General features: G+C 34.6%; 1 protein-coding gene across 3 annotated transcripts; it reads left to right on the top strand.

The window, feature by feature from the left end:
• The first annotated feature begins 305 nt into the window (after positions 1-305).
• On the top strand, positions 306-15924 carry LOC102592714 (polyadenylate-binding protein-interacting protein 4-like). Of its 3 annotated transcripts, none has more exons than XM_006357337.2 (15): positions 306-448; positions 4404-4598; positions 4663-4809; positions 5067-5200; positions 5438-5628; positions 8314-8491; positions 8596-8829; positions 9164-9282; positions 9439-9508; positions 9624-9657; positions 13572-13888; positions 14056-14196; positions 14919-15011; positions 15116-15178; positions 15564-15924. In XM_006357337.2, exons 2-15 carry the CDS (start codon positions 4466-4468, stop codon positions 15582-15584), a joined length of 1875 nt encoding a protein of 624 aa, XP_006357399.1. In that variant the 5' UTR covers positions 306-448; positions 4404-4465; the 3' UTR covers positions 15585-15924. The 3 variants fall into 3 exon arrangements, with proteins under 3 accessions (XP_006357399.1, XP_006357400.1, XP_006357398.1); XM_006357338.2 differs by having other exon boundaries at positions 306-510; positions 4404-4592; XM_006357336.2 differs by having other exon boundaries at positions 307-510.
• The last annotated feature ends 1822 nt before the right edge of the window (positions 15925-17746 follow it).

The raw sequence follows: 17746 nt of genomic DNA, 5'->3' as shown, positions 1-17746 counted from the left end.
AATTTACATTGAAGGATAAAATGTTCGCTAATAAAATTAAGAATGAAGGAGTATTTTTTTAGTTCTGCATATTTACTAATACTTCCCTAACTCTAATCAGCTACTAAACAATATTGAATTACATTTCTTTCTTTATATAAATAAAAATATCCTTGCATATATGCTCAGCTCAATTTTGCTATTAGCTATCTTATTATTATTTTGATTTGTTTAAGCGAAGATCTTCGAAAACGATTTTTTATTTAGAAAAAATAATTATAAAGTCTATGTATATTCTTCAGTAATTTCACTGTATTTGTTAACTATACAGACAAAGGTGTTTAAATGGACATCATAATGGACTCTGTGTGAGAACCCATTTTGAGCAATTCGGGGCAATTTCAGTTTCTCGGTGGCGGAAGACGCGCAGAGACTTCACCCTTCCAATTCCGTTGACACATATACAAAGGTGTCGTTTCTGACTATCAATTTCACTTTCTCTTTGCTACGATCGCCACATTCTCTCTCTTTGTAAGTATCGCCTTTCTAATCTACTTGTTTATTGATGGATCATGTAGTTTGAATCGCACAAAAATATGGGTCTAGGGTTTTTTAATCGAGCTCAGGCAAAAGAAGTTGTTCTTTTTTGTTTTAAAGTTGGGATTTCAATTAATTACTTGTGATTCTGTGAAGCAGCTGTAAAAGCTGTGATTTTGGATTAGCTCCTACTGCGTTGATTGTTTTGTTTGGGAAGTTGGGTGCTTTGGAGAAGATTCCTTTTATGGAGAATGCAGTTATTCCTATTATACGTGCTTTTTGTGCCAAATCGTTTGTTTTGTTTCTGGCTCTTGTTGTTTCAAGTTTCTAAAAATCAATAAATGAACCTAAATATAGCCGAATGGATATAGATGTTGCTGAACCAACTAGTTTAGGATGAGAGTTGTTGGTGTATATTAACTCACAATGGTGAATAGGTACCTGTAGACTCCATTTATCACTTGATATGATTATGTATAGTACAGAAAAAGAAGGGAAGAGAAAAGAAAAATATCAATTGCAGGTTGGACAGAAGACGTTGAGCTTAAGTTTCCAATGAAGGGAAAATAGATTCACAGCATGTCGTTTCTTGGTTACTGTTAGTTGGCTTTTGAATATTCTGGTAGTTGGGCTTCCCTTTTTCGGGAGAGGTTGTTTCCGAAAGACCCTCAACTCAAAAGAAGAGTAATCAAAGCAAAATAACGACAACTAAATAGCAAAATAAATTAAGCAAATGAAGCAACACGTAGTCGTAACAATGAAGAATAAGATACTATGCGAATATTAAAGTAATACTACTGAATAAAGGGAAGATGAGAGGAGAAGACTAACCCCCTGCCTCTCCCACATAAAATTACCAAACACTCCGCTTCTAATGTTCAATAATTGATCATTTAAAAGCTTAATAGCAGCTGAGGTTTTAGCTAGTTCACAATTGTTCCTTCACCAAGTCTTTGATCTTGGGCTTATTAATAAAAAAATTACTTGATTAAAGAAAAATACCACTCTGATCTTGAGCTTAAAGTCATTTTCCCTTTCTTTTCCCAGAACCCTGCCAGTAAAAAGATTTGTACTCCTTGCCGAGGGCCTGTGCACACCCGGGATTAGTCGGGGCTCAAAGAGACTCGGACACCCGGTGCAAATCAAAAAAAAAAAAAAAAAAAAAAGAAAAAAAAAAAAAGATTTGTAAGAGCTCGCTTCATCGGACTCAAATTTAAAAAAGTTGTTTCTCAAATGTTTAGCTCTTGGCTTTTCCTGGTAGACTGGGTTTTTCTGTCGTCTGGAACTAGGCTCTTGTTGGTCCTAGGTTATGTTTTATTTCCAATCATTTTATTAGGCTGATTGTTTTAGAACTTAATCCATCAAATGTCAAGAAAGTTATTTTTTGTTGCCGGTGCTAAGTCCTTTGATCTCATCGAATATGCTCCATTCCACAACATATGGTGCAACTGGGTAGAAAGAAGAAGAAACTTTGTAAGGCAGTTGACGATCAGCAGACGAGTCCTAATATGTTATATGGGTATGCCTAAAGATGATTGCTGCATCAGAAGGATCTGGGAACATATTCAGGAGAGGGAATCAGTTGGACCAACTCTACGAGTTTTCTGTAACCTGGTATTTTAATTTTCATGGAAGATTTGTGGCTATCTATGCAAAACAGAAGCCTGGGTTGATATAACTTGAAAAATACAAAAAATTATAAAGAAAGCCAGATTACTAAAGGGAAGCAACCACAGTGCTATGAAGGGGCAGTGAGAACTTGAGATGTTCTGAAAGTGAAATGGGGCTGAAAGATAGGAACTAGTTGGAGCCTAAAATCACTGTTGGATAACAAAATTATTTAACAAAAGAGGGAGTCCCTTCAAAATTGCTTGTTGGGGGAGAATTGAGGGTGTTCACTAAGATATCCCAATAGGCTCAGAACTAAGAAGATGGGTTTGAACATTTGGAAGGTTGTGGGGGGGGGGGGTCCTCAGGTCCGAAATGAAAGGGTTTAGTTTTATCTTCGAACTAACATTGGATGAGGAATCTTGGTGAATCAAAAGAGTATGAAGATGGAAAAACATGGAACTTAGGCTGGACTGGTGGTCACTGTGATAAGACGAGTTTGAGAGAGAAATCAGCTTCTCACATGGTATCAGAGCTTTCTTTAGTGAGAAAACAAGAATAATGGGAGAACAAAATTGCTGATTTTTTTTTCCAGCAAAACCTCCACTGTTCTGCGATTCCGACACTCTCTAGGGGTATTGTGCATATACCAGTACCACCATTACGATCGGAATCCTCGCAGCTTGTGGTGTTTTTCAGCCACTTTTCTGGCAGTTTTTTTTCCCAGCAACTTTTTCTGGCAAGACAGCAAGCAGTTCTCCTGTTTTCCAGATCTGTTCTTCAGGTTTTTTCCCCATAATTTACTTTATTTTTGAACACTAATAGATCTGTTTTTCATGTCTCTCGGATCCGATATGTTTAGCACTAAATCTGTGAGTTCCACCAACCCAAACTATGGCATTACCACAGAACCTTTGATAGGTAGTGCAAACTATTTATCTTGGTCCTCCTCTGTTCAATTATGGTGCAAGGGACAAGGTGTTCAGAATCACTTGGTTACACAGGCCAAGGAATTACTGAAAAAGATAGGGGAGAATGGGAGAAGATTGATGCTCAATTGTGTAGTCTGTAATGGAAATCTATTGATTCAAAGTTGATGCCATTGTTTTGACCATTTCAAACTTGCTTCTTAGTTTGGGAAAAGGCTCGTGGGCTACACAAATGGCATATCCCGCTTTTATAATGTGATTTCTCGGTTAACTAACCTTAAAAAGCAGGACTTGGATATGTCAACTTATCTTGGACAGGTTCAGGCGGTTATGGAGGAATTTAATGAGTTAATTCCCGCTGAGTTCTCTTTCAAACTCTTGTCTTCTCACAGTCACAAATGTCGGGATTCATCTCAGACAACGATATACCAAAATAGTGTTGGATTAGCTATTTAGTTTGTTGGGTATGCTTCTACCCTATGGAATCATGATACTTTTAGAAAATTGGTGAAATTGCGTGGTTGATTGAAAATAGAGGAAGAAACTATTTTGAAGAGGCTACCTAAAATAGACTTGAATTCTTGTCAAAAGCCTCTTAATCAGTTAATTGTATTCCGGGGACCATCTCAGTGGATTCTGGAGAGTTCGAGTACAATATATCCATTTGGGTTGGAAAGCACTACAATTTGTCAGTCACAAAGCCTCACCGTCCTGGAAAGGATATTGTCACTGGAATTTTTGGTGAACAAATGGACCTCTGAGGGGTTTTTGAGGAGACACGAAGTTTTTTGAATTTCAGATCTGATGGTGAGGTAACTAGGATCACGCGTAATGAGTTCGGGTCAACAATGGGTAATAATTTTGGCTTGGGCAAGCAACAATGTCTAAAGTCTTTTAAGGATCCCAATCCTTTAGGCCTCTCTAACATATAAAAGAACCTACTATTCCAATACCTGAACCAACGCTCAAATAGCAAAACAATTACTGAAACCCTCTATTTGTCATAAGAGAAATTAATGGTCTGCATCTATTAACATTCAATTCTCACCTTGCATTGCAGAGGTTACTGCCTTCTATTTTACTTTGTATCTTGTTAATCACACAGTCCAATAAAGTGTCTTAATGCCTAGTTATTGTTCAAAAGATGCATTATGTTTTGTGTTATATAATTCTTGTTCCTGGTTTCTGTATACCAGCTAGTGGAATATCCAGGTCTACTCTCTTAGTTGTTGCCTTGGTGTGTACTGTGCAGTTTGGTACTTTGTCATGCTTGCAAAAAAAGATGCTTCATTCAAATTTCAATCTTTAGCAGTTACGATTATTTTCTTATTGGAGTATTGTCTTCTGCAGTGTATAGACTGTACCTGAGCTGAACTGCATCTCGCCTATAAATTAACACATTTCTTAGGAAGATGCAGCAACCCGTGCCGCCAAGGCCTTCTGCCAATGGATATGGCCGTCGTAAAGTTGATAGAGAAATGGGTACTAAGTTGGAGAATAAAGTGCAATCTGGAAAAACTACTTCTCGTCAATTTACAGGTGTAGGTGAGAGCCACTGACTTATGATTGTCTATGATTTCTTCTGTAGTTCTAATTCCAAGTGTTCCAGGTAAAGGGGGAGCATATCAAAGCCTGTCACATGATCGACTTGTTTATTTCACTACCTGTCTTGTTGGACATCAAGTGGAAGTACAAGTGATGGACGGATCAGTGTTTTCAGGGATACTTCATGCGACAAACGCTGAAAAAGATTTTGGTATGTTAGAAAAGTTAACTTAGACTGCAGGTCTTTGGGTATTAATTGAAGACTAACCATTGTTTTGGCATATGTTCAACTATTTATTTTTTTGAGTCGAAGGTAACCAATTGTATTAAACCATAATTTAGCACATGAAAAAATGCTAAGTTAAGAAATTTACAAAGTATATTTACAACCAAAACAGGAGCCCCTATTCAAAATATACTTCAACTATTTTATATTTAACATTGGCTTATTCCCTTCACTTGACACAGGTATTATTCTGAAAATGGCGCAGTTGATAAAAGATAGTTCTGAGGGGATGAAGAGTACTTCTGAAACTTTTAGCAAGCCTCCATTAAAGACTTTTATAATACCGGGTAAAGAGTTTGTACAAGTTACAGCAAAGGTTTGTGTGCAACTACTATAATTCTTTCCAGCAATTATTTATGCATTGTCTGATTTCAACAATGATAATACTTTACAATTTAAATAATCAACCAGGCAAATCAGATCACAGTATATGATGGTGATGATCTTTCATGGAAGACCTTTATATATAATTTCAAATCAATTTTTGACTCTGATCATTGTGATTATCAATTAATTTTAGTTATAATAATGATGCTCTATTGCTTTGGAGTAGGGTGTGCCTACAACTTTAGATGGTTTCAGAACAGAATTCATGCTGGAACAGCAGCACGAACTTCTGACAGATTCATGTATTTCACAATCTCGGCATATTGAGGTAGAGCGGCAGTTGGAACGCTGGGTGCCTGATGATGATGCTCCTGAATGTCCTGAACTGGACAATATATTTGATGGCCATTGGAATAGGTTGCTAGCTCACATCATTTCCTTTGATTGTTTATGTTTTAGATATCTGTAGTATGTACTGCACTGATCCTTCAAATCCTTGACGTACCACTGTCGATCTGACATGATTTGTGTGTGGGTGATTGATCCGCTCTAGATTTGATCAACCTAACTCGGGTGCTTTGAATAAATTTATGGCCAAGAAGTATAGGTTGATTAGCTATTTGGTTTGGTTTTCGGTTTGTGCCTTATAAATATATTCACATAAAGTACTAGAACACTTTGGTATTAAATGAGATAACTTATGTATAAAAAGTAAGTGTTTACAAAGAATTTAATTATACTAAGCTCTAATTCAATAACTTCAATTAATTGACGAAATATATACTTATAAATATCATAATATACATTTCTTGATTGTATCTTAACACCCATACCCATTGACCTATCATTACCCCCAAGTTCTACGATTAAAAATAATGCTAACACTGTACTTATATCAATTCATAATTACGTAATTGGTCACTTTCATTTACCTTAATTAGCAGACATGGGTTTAAGTAGTTACTGCCACTTATAGGCCATGGTGAAATTAACAGGAAAAAATTTTCTGAGCTTACATTATGTCATTATCAACTTCTTATAAAAATATTATCTTGTGTTCTTGTTGAAACAGAGCATTACTGTGGTTAAAGAATAGAAATCTTGTGATACTCCAAGTGGGATTGTTATGTTAGTTGTTCTTGAGCATCACATTCATAAGACCCTATCTTCTCTAGTAATTCATGCAGATCTAGTGGAGAAACTGGAAGAATAGGACAAAAAGATCCTTATAGGCAACACAAGCTAGTGATATTAAGGCTTAGTCTTGACGTTATACTTACATTAGGTCCAATGGTTTTAGGGGTTTCTTTGGTCCTCTTAGAGATTTGTGTTAGTAGGAATTGAAAATTCTAGTTTATGAAACCCCAAATTTTTTAATGTTCGGATGAAATGGGTTTAAATGGATAGTGAAAATTTGTTGTTGCCTCCTCCCATCTTGGGATTGAGGCGGTATTGTGTTTCTTGATCTCGTCCCTCTCATGCATCCTTCCTACATATTCTAAACATATTCCTCCTTTCTATCTGTCTCAGTGTTGTTTTTCCTATCCGAAGCATATTCCTCCTTTGTCGTGGAAGTGTTGTTTGTGAAGTTCTTCCTTTGATAGGCATCTTTTCTTTTTTTCTTCTCTAAGACCATCTCCAACCCTACTTTATTTTACTCTCCATTCTCTATATTTGGAGAGTAAAATAGAGAATGCCTTCTCCAACCACTCTATTTTACCCTCTACTCTCCAATTATAGAGAGTTGAATAGTAGTTCTCCAAATTTGGAGAACTACTACTCATATTCTCTAGTTCACTTTTTGAATATTATATTATTATTTCTATTATTTTAAATAAACATATTATTTGTCATATAAGGCTTTTAATTAAATCTCTAATATTCGCAATTCTTTTTAAATGTAATATACCATTTTTAAAAATATTTTATTTTATATATACTACTTTCATCTCAAATTAATAATACTTTAAATATTTTTTTTAATTTTCGTCACTTTGTGATACAATTGGATGTTATTATTAATTTTCACTATGAAGAATGCACAAAATTTAAATGATAAGATAAAATTTTAATTTCAAAATACAATACATTACATAGTAATTTAAATACAAGATAACAGTACAATACATAACATAATAATTTTAAAAATTACAACAATAATTTAGTAATCTGGTAGGTCGTTTCTAGATCTAACAATATTCGAAAAAGGAATTTGTGTATGATTTAGAGAAGTTGTGGTTGTGCTTGGTGATTTATTTTTTCAATTATTCGTAATTGTTCTTTAGAAATTTAGAATAAATATAATTTAATATTAAATAAACAAAAAATAAATAAATTTTATATTACATGAAAATTATATAGGATGATTATTTGGAAAAACAAAAGAAAAGATTTATATTATGAAAAATAAGACAACAAAAATGAAATAGAAATAATAATATAATATTGAGGAGAGAAGAAGATTCTTTTTTAGAGAGTGTAAAATAGAGAATTGGATTGAAGTTGGTTGTCTGAAAAAATAGAGAACTTTATATTTGGAGAGTAAAATAGAGTGTAGGGTTGGAGATGCCCTAAAGCTAAGTAAATATGAATTGAATTTATTCTGAAGACAGACATTGAGTTGGATTGTGCCAGATATTATCACTGGAAAAGTTCCTCTAGTTTAAGTTTTCAACTCTCTTCAAAGTACAATATTTCTTGGTGAAAAGGGTAAATTCCTCCTGTAGCTCCTTATTTAATTTTGATGCGTGTAATCACCAAAAGGAGGAAAAAGGTGTCATTCCCTGGTCTGAAGATCACATCTACTTGTTATAGCACATTATTGTATTTTAATTCAAGATGAGTGCCCCTTTCTCGTATGATACAAAATGAATTTCACTCAATTACATTGCTAGTGTCCCTTTCTGCTCTATGTCAATGCAAGATGAATGCATAGAATGGTGTGTTTCATTATTATATCGTCCAGTTATTAGTAACTACTAGACTCTCTTTGTCCAATGTTGTTATACTTGTGCCAATTTTGATTTTTGCGTGTCTATACTAGTCATCTATCGATATCTCCTTTATAGTTGCTTCAACCTTTATAATGTGCGTATTTGTCAGGGGCTGGGATCAGTTTCAAGCCAATGAAACACTGTTTGGAGTAAAAAGCACATTTGATGAGGACCTTTATACGACAAAGCTTGAGAGAGGTCCTCAGATGAGTGAGTTGGAAAAAGAAGCTCTAAGAATAGCTAGAGAAATTGAGGGTGAGGATACACGTGATCTTCATCTAGCAGAGGTGGGGTAATTACATCCTTTTTATAGAAATCTTTGTTTCTAAGTGATTTTTCTCTGCTTCTTTCTCTCTAATATTAGTTGTGTTGCTTAATTCATTTTTCATAGGAGAGAGGGATTCAACTTCATGAGAACCTAGAAGTTGACGAGGAAACCAGATTTTCCGCAGTTGTTAGAGAGGTTGATGATAGCGGCTATGATGACTGTGAAGACATCTTGTTGGATTCACGTAATGATGAGACATTTCAAGTTATATCTAGTGCTATGGGAAAGTCATTTACTGACATGAGCAGAAGGAAAATGAATGATGGTGCACAAGTTTCATCAAGATCTTCCTCCATGGTATAAGTTTGTTTAACCACAATCATTAGTCTGTAAGAATTGTTTGTTACGGTACTGAGTCTTTTTCCTTCTGTTAAGATATGGATGACAGAGGAAGATATTGTCATGTTAGTCAAATATCTCTAGCTAGTCGAAAAATATATTAATTGGTTATTGTCTACTATTGCTGGTGAATTTAAGAGTTATCCACGTCTTAGATATCAAGCACTTTCAGTGTGAATCATGTGGTTTGAGAGCCTATGAGTAATACTTTAGCTTCTGTGTACTCGACTATAGTAAATATAAGCTAATTATATGACGCGTTTTAGTATTTCTATGCCTATCTTGCCCGTAGGATGAAGTGCAATCTTCCCAGCTAAGTACCAGTAGGGATGTCTACCAGACTTGTTATGATGATCATGCGAAACAGTCATCAGCTGAAGTTGTCCTTAAAGGTGGCTCTATCTTAAACAGGTTTGCTATGATCATTCCTTTCTACCACGGTGATACTTTTTATTCCCTTAGGCTGTAAAGTCTATTTTCTGGTTTCACGACTAGTAGTTTTAAAGATAACGTTAGCCTTGTTAGTAATCTCATTTATCGTCTCTCTAACTGAAATGATCCTTTTAGGGGTCGCAAAACCCTGTTTAGTGAGCATGCTGGAGCAAGTTGCAATAAGGATGATACAAGAAATCATATGGTTAGCTTATCTGACTTCCATAAGGCTTATTGTTTTCATTTTAACTTGTTATTGATGTTTTGGGTACTTTTTCTTGGAGAACTTTCTTATGATTGGTGTTCCTTGTTTCATGTAGATAGCTGAAGTTGCTCAAACGTCAATATTTGAAGGTGAGTATGTCTTGTGAGCTGGAGTAGTTAGATATTGCATGTGAACTCCTGCGAATGGAATTTTTAAATTATTTCCCTTGCATTGAAAATAGTGGACACTTGGCCAACATATTTGCATTCGTCATTTACAGTAAAAACAACTATACCTCAGTCCTAAACAGTTGAGGTCGCTATCTCTGTCAATGAACCGAAAAAATATACTCTCTCTCTATATATATATACATGAAGGTAGTAAGTTATGTAGTAGGTTAGCATGTGCCCACTTTTGATTTACCCAAATTACCCTCTCAATAGTCATTTAAAACACATCAATTACCAAATGTGCTTCTTCTTCCTCATCTATCTATGTCTCTCTGTGTTAAAATCTTTTCTCTCTCATCCATGAGTCTTCCAAATTTTACAAGATAACAATGCAACTTCAAGACAACAAAGAAACCATTTTCTTTCATAGTGAACTTGCGAGTAATCTCTCTATTTGGGTAACTTCACGAAAAGAGAATATGAGAAATGATTAACTTTCTTTTTTAAAAAAGGATTTAGTGAAGTTACAGAAATTATTGGTGGGAAGAATGTTTCTTAGCATATTTTTATGAGCAGAGAAATGTTATTGTTAATTGTACATTGATGATTAAGCCCTTTTTCTCCCGTTTCTCCAACTTGATTTGAAGCTTTTGAAAGTTATAAAAATTGGTTAAGAACTTAAGGGGCTGACTACATTCGTGGGGCTTAAACATCACTGAATATATGATTCATAGTTATGGCCATTTTCTTCAATTTCTTCTTCACAATGAACTTTTTGGGTATTGTAAATGGGTATCCTTATCTTCCCATAATCAATTTCCAATTTTGAATATTTCTCTTTATTCATGGTATTTGAGAGCTCAAACCATGAGAAATCAAAAGATTAATTTCAAATATTTTAAGTCATGAATCGTTTCATAGAAGGGAAGCAGCAGGGGACTATCCAAGGAAGGAGAGGAGAGTTGTGACTTTAAGTGAAAAGACAAAAAATTCTCAACTGTTTAATAAGGTAAAAAAGATTGACAGGGTTAATTTGGGTAAATTAAATAAAAAGTTTTGCAACAAAAATAGTGAGTTGCCTCTAGGCATGATACCTTAAGAAATTAGAAGTATATTTAAGCATAGAAGAGAGTAACCAATTGTAAATAAAGTAAAAGAGAACATTTATCTTTTAAAAGGAAAAGAAGAAATCTCTAATAATTAAAATTTCTCAAATTGGCAACTTGTGAAGCTATGGTAAGTGAAGGTATTAAAAGGGGACAACGTAGACTTAAAATCACCTGGAAGGAAGTTGTTTCTCAATACCTACAAGTGTTTGGTTTCAATGTAGAATTAGCTAAAGATAGTAGACTTAGTTAAAGATAGGGCATAATGAAAGAAAAAGATCCATATAAGGCTACTAGTTGAGGATAGGTTTTAGACTTGTTAGAGAACTTCTATTATTATTATTATTATTATTTATTTTCTTATGTTACTTTTCACTATGATGATATGATATGAGCTTAACTGAAGAAATATGGATTCACATAGTTGACAAAACTTGATTGGGACTAAGGTGTAGTCGTTGTTGGTAACTTGTGCAAGGAAAACAGGTTGTTCAGCATATAAAATTGTAAGTTTTGCTGTAGAATGGTGGATACCTGTACATGATGCATACCTTGCTCTTGTGGAACTATGAAAGTTGCCGGGGGGTGGGGGGGAGGGGGGAGAGAGAGGATAAAGTAGCATTCATATGGGCTTTCAATTTTTTTTATTTACTCAATCTACAGGCTACAATTTATCTAGTTAGTTATTTAAGTTTTGACTTTCTGTTTCCTGATGTTTGATATGCTTCATTGAACTTGATTTCTGCTCTCTCTTGGCAGTTGACCAAGAATAATTAGGTTATCTAAGTGTGCTTTACAGTGGATTATTTTTAATTTTTTTTGAGAATGGTAACTGTATATTTTTACCAAAAGGTCCATCAGGTAAGAGTTGATGGGGTGGGATTTACAACCCTAGAGGGTATCATCAAGACCAAAGTCTAGATAGAAACTTTACAATTGTCCTATGAGATCAACTAAGCTATCTATCTCCCCCACTATATCTTGTTTACACCAAAAATACAAAAAACTTATACTTTTCATCTTGATCTTTTGGAGACTGCTAGCTTTTCCATCATGGCATCTTTCATTTCTTTCTTTCCATAGGATTCACCAAACACATGCACACTTCATTGAAAAATTTAAAATGTAATGGTAACTGCCTTTAGCCTTTTGTAGTTTTATATTGAGCTAAGCACACTTCATTGGCAGACAGATATAGGGCCTGTTTGGATGGACTTTTAAAAAGTAACTTATAAGTCAAAAGCTAAAAGTCATAAGTAGAGGATACCCTACTTTTGATTTATTTGGGAAAAAAATAGGCCTAAAAGTGTGTGCTTAAAAGCAAAGTTGCTGGGACTCTCCAAAAATGTTGCCGCACCCGTGTCGGATCCTTCAACAATACACTATTTTTGGAGAATCCGACATGAACCCATCAACATTTTTGAAGAGTCCGAGCAACATAGCTTTTTTAACCTCTCCACACACCTCCAAAACAAAAAAAAAACGCTTAAAAGTCAAAGTACCTAAGAATAAGCTAATCCAAACGGGCATTTTGTTTAGTGCTAAGTTCTGTTTATAATTTGTATTCATTATTATTGTAGTTTGCAAATTTAATCTCTTTCAGTTGCTTGCTCGAAATAGCATTTTCTGGTAATATATTTTTTCTATCTTCAAGAGCGAACTGTATCTACTTCAAGACTGTTATTGAGGATGTCTTGATGCTTTACTTAAAACAAGATAGATGCGTCTTGTTTAGTCGGTTTCTAATGAAGCTTGTTTCTAGGTAGCCTTTGCAAAGATCTGATATTCCATTGAGATAAAGTGCTAGAGCATCAAGATACAATCTTCTCAAAAAATAAAATAAAATGACGCCGCAGTCCCAACTTGTTTGGGTTCGGCTATATGAATTCTCACTGACCATGTTACTTCATTTAAACCCATTTCATGCCATTGTTTTGCAAATACAAATAGAAGTATTAGATGCTTTGTATATTTTCTAAATGGATGAATCTCTTAATGGCTAAACCACTCCTAAACATATATATAGGCCTACCGTAAAAATGCTTATGTCTGAAACATATTCTCAACTTATATGTGTTGTCTTTACGGATCTTTTTATTTCATGGTGCTCTATCTTTTTCTAGGTCTATTTAAATCTCCATAAATTGTAGGTCCTTCGAGACAACCTCCTTCCATGAGATTTTAGGTCTTCCTTCTCCTCTTTTGACACCTTCACCTACTGTGATTTTATCACACCTACAGACCGGTGCATTTGGAGGCCGACTCTGGATATGACCAAACCATCTCAAGCGACCTCTCATTTATCTTTGATCTGTGTTACTTGAACTTTCTCGCGAATGTAATGATCTCTGAACTTTTTTAATCTTGTATGACGACGCATCCATCTTAGCATCCGCATATCTGTGACATTCATTTTGTGGATGTTTTGGATTTTAGCAGCACAACGTTCACTCTAATTTGGGATTACTTGATCAAAAAATAATAGAGATACAATTTGGGATTAGCTTTTGAAACATTTGCTTATATTGGCTTTGGCGTAATTAAATGGTAAAATTATAGGGTGATTACATTTCGCCTACATTCAACTCACATCCTGAAAATTGACGTTGAATTTGTGACCAAGAAATGCGATCTGTCATGCTTGTGCAATAACAGTTACTTGGTGTCGGTAATTGCTGTCTCCTGGTCTGTGATGCACTTGTGCTTTTGACAATGCAAATTCAAATATGTCAAAATGTCTTTCTTCCAACTTCCATTTCTGTTAACCTTAGGTTTTAACTCGTGCAGATTCAAAGTCTTCTTCAAGAATGAAAATGGAGACCTCTGATGGGGGTAGATTGTCTTCAGACATCTCTGCATTGCATGTTCATCCAGCGGACCAGGATATGATCACGAGTTCTAGAGAGAAGTTTGAGGGTGCAGTGTCTTCCAAGATTCAAGGGGCTTCACAATCTGCTAATTCTCGTGTACGACCTAGTAGTTCTGTTCTATCCGGTTCTGATGGAGCAGGTGCTGCCTCAACGTCAGCTGACAATGGATTATCACGAACCTCTTCTGTAAATTCATTTTCGTCAGAAAAATCCACATTGAATCCACATGCTAAGGCAAGAACTATTTCTGAATCTTCCCTTTTTCAACAAAATGAAAAGAACAATCATCCTGCAATAATTTCCATAGTTTCTATTAGAGTTATGCCATTTCTTTTTTCCCCCTTCCTTTGGCTAATCATCTACATGTTTATCTATTCTGGTTCTGTTGATTATTTTTTCAGGAATTTAAACTAAATCCTAATGCAAAGAGTTACATGCCATTTCAATCACCTTTGAGACCTGCTTCTCCGGTGTCTGATAATTCCTTCTATTATCCAGCTGGTGTGGCTACTGTTCCAAATATGCATGGCATGCCTGTTGGGGTAAGTGATGTGTGTGTATTTTATAGTCAATATATGCGGAATTTGTTCTGACAGAAAAAAAAAACTTTATGAATCTTACCTGGTCTGCCTTTGGAAGTCAAAGCATGGTAGACTCCATAGCTGTATTACCTAAGTTGTATTTTGGATATGTACTTATGTAGTGTCTATCATCTTTATTTTGAGTCAAATATTTGGCTATGCTGGTAGAAATGTTTATAGATTTGGTTCGTCTGTAACCCATTTTTGGGTGGTACTGTGTAAAATCTGCAAGTGTGTTTTCCTAAGAATGGTAATTTTCATGAGGTGGAATACATATGGATTCTGTCTTTTGTAATCTTCTGCTGTGGATTACTTGCCCTTCATTCTCATTTTTCATGGTGGAACTGAAACTCTATGTGCTGTTGCGGTAATTGTGGTAAAATATTGTACTTCTCTTATCAGGTATAATTAATGTTGTATTGAATATACCACTCTCCCCAAACCTTTCTTGTGAGATTACAATGCATATGTTATTGAGAAAATTTGTTCGTTTGATCTGCCTACTGTTTCAATACTGTTGGAAGATAGCTGGAGAAATTCACAATTCTTTTGAAGCTACTGTCGCATCTTTGTGAAATATTTTTCTTGTACTTGTTAGTGTTTCAACTAAAGAGGTGCTATTGCCTCCCCCCCTCGCATTTTAATGCATTATTGAAGGTTTGTTAATCATATATGCGATGCAGGTTGGTCCATCATTTTCTGCACATCAGCCTGTTATGTTTAATCCACAAGCTACACCTGTACCACAACAATTTTTTCATCCAAATGGACCACAGGTTTGTCAGTGTTTTGGTTACCAGCATATATGTGTACTGATTCTTCTGTTATTACGTTTGAAATGGATTTCAGGATATTCAAAATTCTCGTCTTTTTGATGCAGTATGGACAGCAGATGATGATTGGTCACCCTCGGCAAGTAGTCTATATGCCGAGTTACCCCGCTGTAAGAAATATTTACATTTTACATTTATTTTTGTTGGCCTTTACTCCAGTAACACCAAATTAATGATAAATTTACGTGACAGCAGCCAAACACTTAAGCTGTGCTCCAGTCTGTTGACTGGTTCATACATTAATAACAGCATTTCTGATTGTTATGCATATAAAATTGATTGTTTATGTTTGGCCAAATAACCCTTTTGTGCATAAGTAGACCGGGTACTTGAGGAGTTTGAGTTTTCTTATATTATGAAAAAATCTCTTATTTTTAGAGAGAGCCACAGTTCAGCTAGAGTCTTGGGTCATATAACAAACTAGTGGAATTGTCAACTCTCTCCTCCCTCTTATAGTGGCTCAAAACTGACTGTTGCTTTGTTGAGACATGATAGGAAATGCGACGAGACTACTAATCAGTTGGCAAACCATATTGCGTGGTGGGTTGAACCGATGGATGCTGTAGGAAATAATTCCTGACACTAGATTTCATGGATTGGTGAAGGAAGTTTAGCTGGTTGATGAAGGGGGATCCAATGATTTGATTAGAGCTTTTCCTTATACTGGGGTATCAGTGATTGTGAATTTGTCATAATCATAGATTTGTAAACTTTCACATTTACAGTCTTTCTTGGAGTTAACTGTGGTGTTTCTTTGGTATACTGCTGTTGATATTTCTTCTCTTTGATCTGTATTCCTGATAATGTATGTTTCTCTTCCTTTTTCAATACTATTTAGTAGACTTTTAGCTGCTTATTGGCGGAAACTAAAACAAAAAAAAAAAAGAAAAAAAAGTGAGGAGTCAATTTACACTTTTTTTTAGTTTATTTTCGTTGGCGTGGAAATTATTCACAAAGACTTCTTACATACCATCATCTCCATCATCTCTAGACTCCACCGGTGAGATAATTTCCACAAAGACTTCTTACACACCATCATCTCTAGACTCCACCGGTGTATGTTGTTATCAATTAAATGCTAACTGCATGAGAATATATGACTACTTGTAAGTTTTACTCAAGCATTTGGGAATAATTGATTAGTGACTGCTTTTATTACTATGTATGAGCTTAATGCAAAGAAATAATAATGTTTTACTCAAGTATTTGGGATAATTTCTCTACTAATTCATTGAGAGGGTATTGATAATTGATTAGTGACTGCTTTTACTACTATGTTTGAGCTTAATGCCAAGAAATAATAATCTTATTTGCTTGATAATGAAATTTTGTCAAATTTTAAAAATCTAATCTTTAAATATTTTCAATAAACTAGTGTTTGGGAGAAATTTTACTCACTAATGAAACTTAAAAAATAAAATAAAAAATTCAAGTAAAATGTAAGTTCAAAAATCACAACTTCAAAAACTCACATTTTCAAATTTCTTCCATGATCAATTGGTCTCTAAAGCAACCTTTGCTAGCAAATCTGCAGTTCCATTTGTTTCTCTAAAGCAAGAGTAAATTCTTTAGATAGTCGCTATATTATAATATCATTTTTGTTTCTTTTAGAACCATAATATCATCGTCTATTTATTTTTTTTCTCAAAATATATTGTTCTCTCTTGATGAGATGCCATGTCACATTAATTTTGGCTAAATTCCCAAAATTAACTAAGGACAAAGAAAGCTATAGCTATAAGCCTTACCAAACGTTTTTCTACGGACCTTATGTAAATTAAAAGAAAAAAAAACAACCAAGAACTTTACAATTTTTCAGCCTCTTGCGGTTTCTCAATTTGAATTTTATTTACCGTAGCTTTTAGACAACTAACAACACTTCAGTGGAAGCAAATAAGATTAGGTCACTTTGCTTTGTAGACAAGGCTTATTCCATACTTCACTTACAAACTAGTGTAGTACTCACCCCCTATCTCTAAAGAGCTTTTGCACTCCACTTGTTGTCTACTAAATAAAAATCAGTGCGAGTGAATGAAGCCCTCAATTTGGTGGCTTTCCTCTAAATATGGAGTGTAAAATCAAACTCATGTTTGAATTGAAATTAAGATATTGATGCAAATTCGTCCCTTTTAAATTAGATTTAATATGATCTCGCTAATGAGATTTGATAAAAGTGATGTATACACACAATACGTTTTTTTTTTTTAAATATTAAATTGTTGCGCTAACTCCCTAGTGCATTACGATTTTCAATCTTCTACAGGTTCCTTCATTTCTTCTGTCTTACACAAACTTAAAAGAGTATCTAAGATGGATTAATGATTTATTTTCAAAAGACATTTCATTAACCATAACTTTTAGACAATTAACAACACTTAGCTGGAAGCAAACAATATGAGGTCGCTCTGCTTTGTAAATAAGGCTCGTTCCGTGCTTTACTTACGAACTCAAATAGTACTCACTCATATCTCTAAAGAGGATTGTGCATTTCATTTGTTGTTTCTAAACGAGCGTCAAAATAAGCGAATGAAACCCTCAATTTAGTGGCTACCCTAAAAAAAAGGACGACAAATCAAATTCATGTTTGAATTGAAATAAAGATATTAATACAAGTTCTATCCTTCTTGATCAGATTCAAACATGTAATCTCGCAAATGAGATTTTGGGAGGGTGATACA

The sequence above is a fragment of the Solanum tuberosum genome, unplaced genomic scaffold, assembly GCF_000226075.1.
Source record: "Solanum tuberosum cultivar DM 1-3 516 R44 unplaced genomic scaffold, SolTub_3.0 scf00246, whole genome shotgun sequence".
NCBI classification, from domain to species: domain Eukaryota; kingdom Viridiplantae; phylum Streptophyta; class Magnoliopsida; order Solanales; family Solanaceae; genus Solanum; species Solanum tuberosum.
This window is presented reverse-complemented; position numbering and strand designations above follow the sequence as displayed.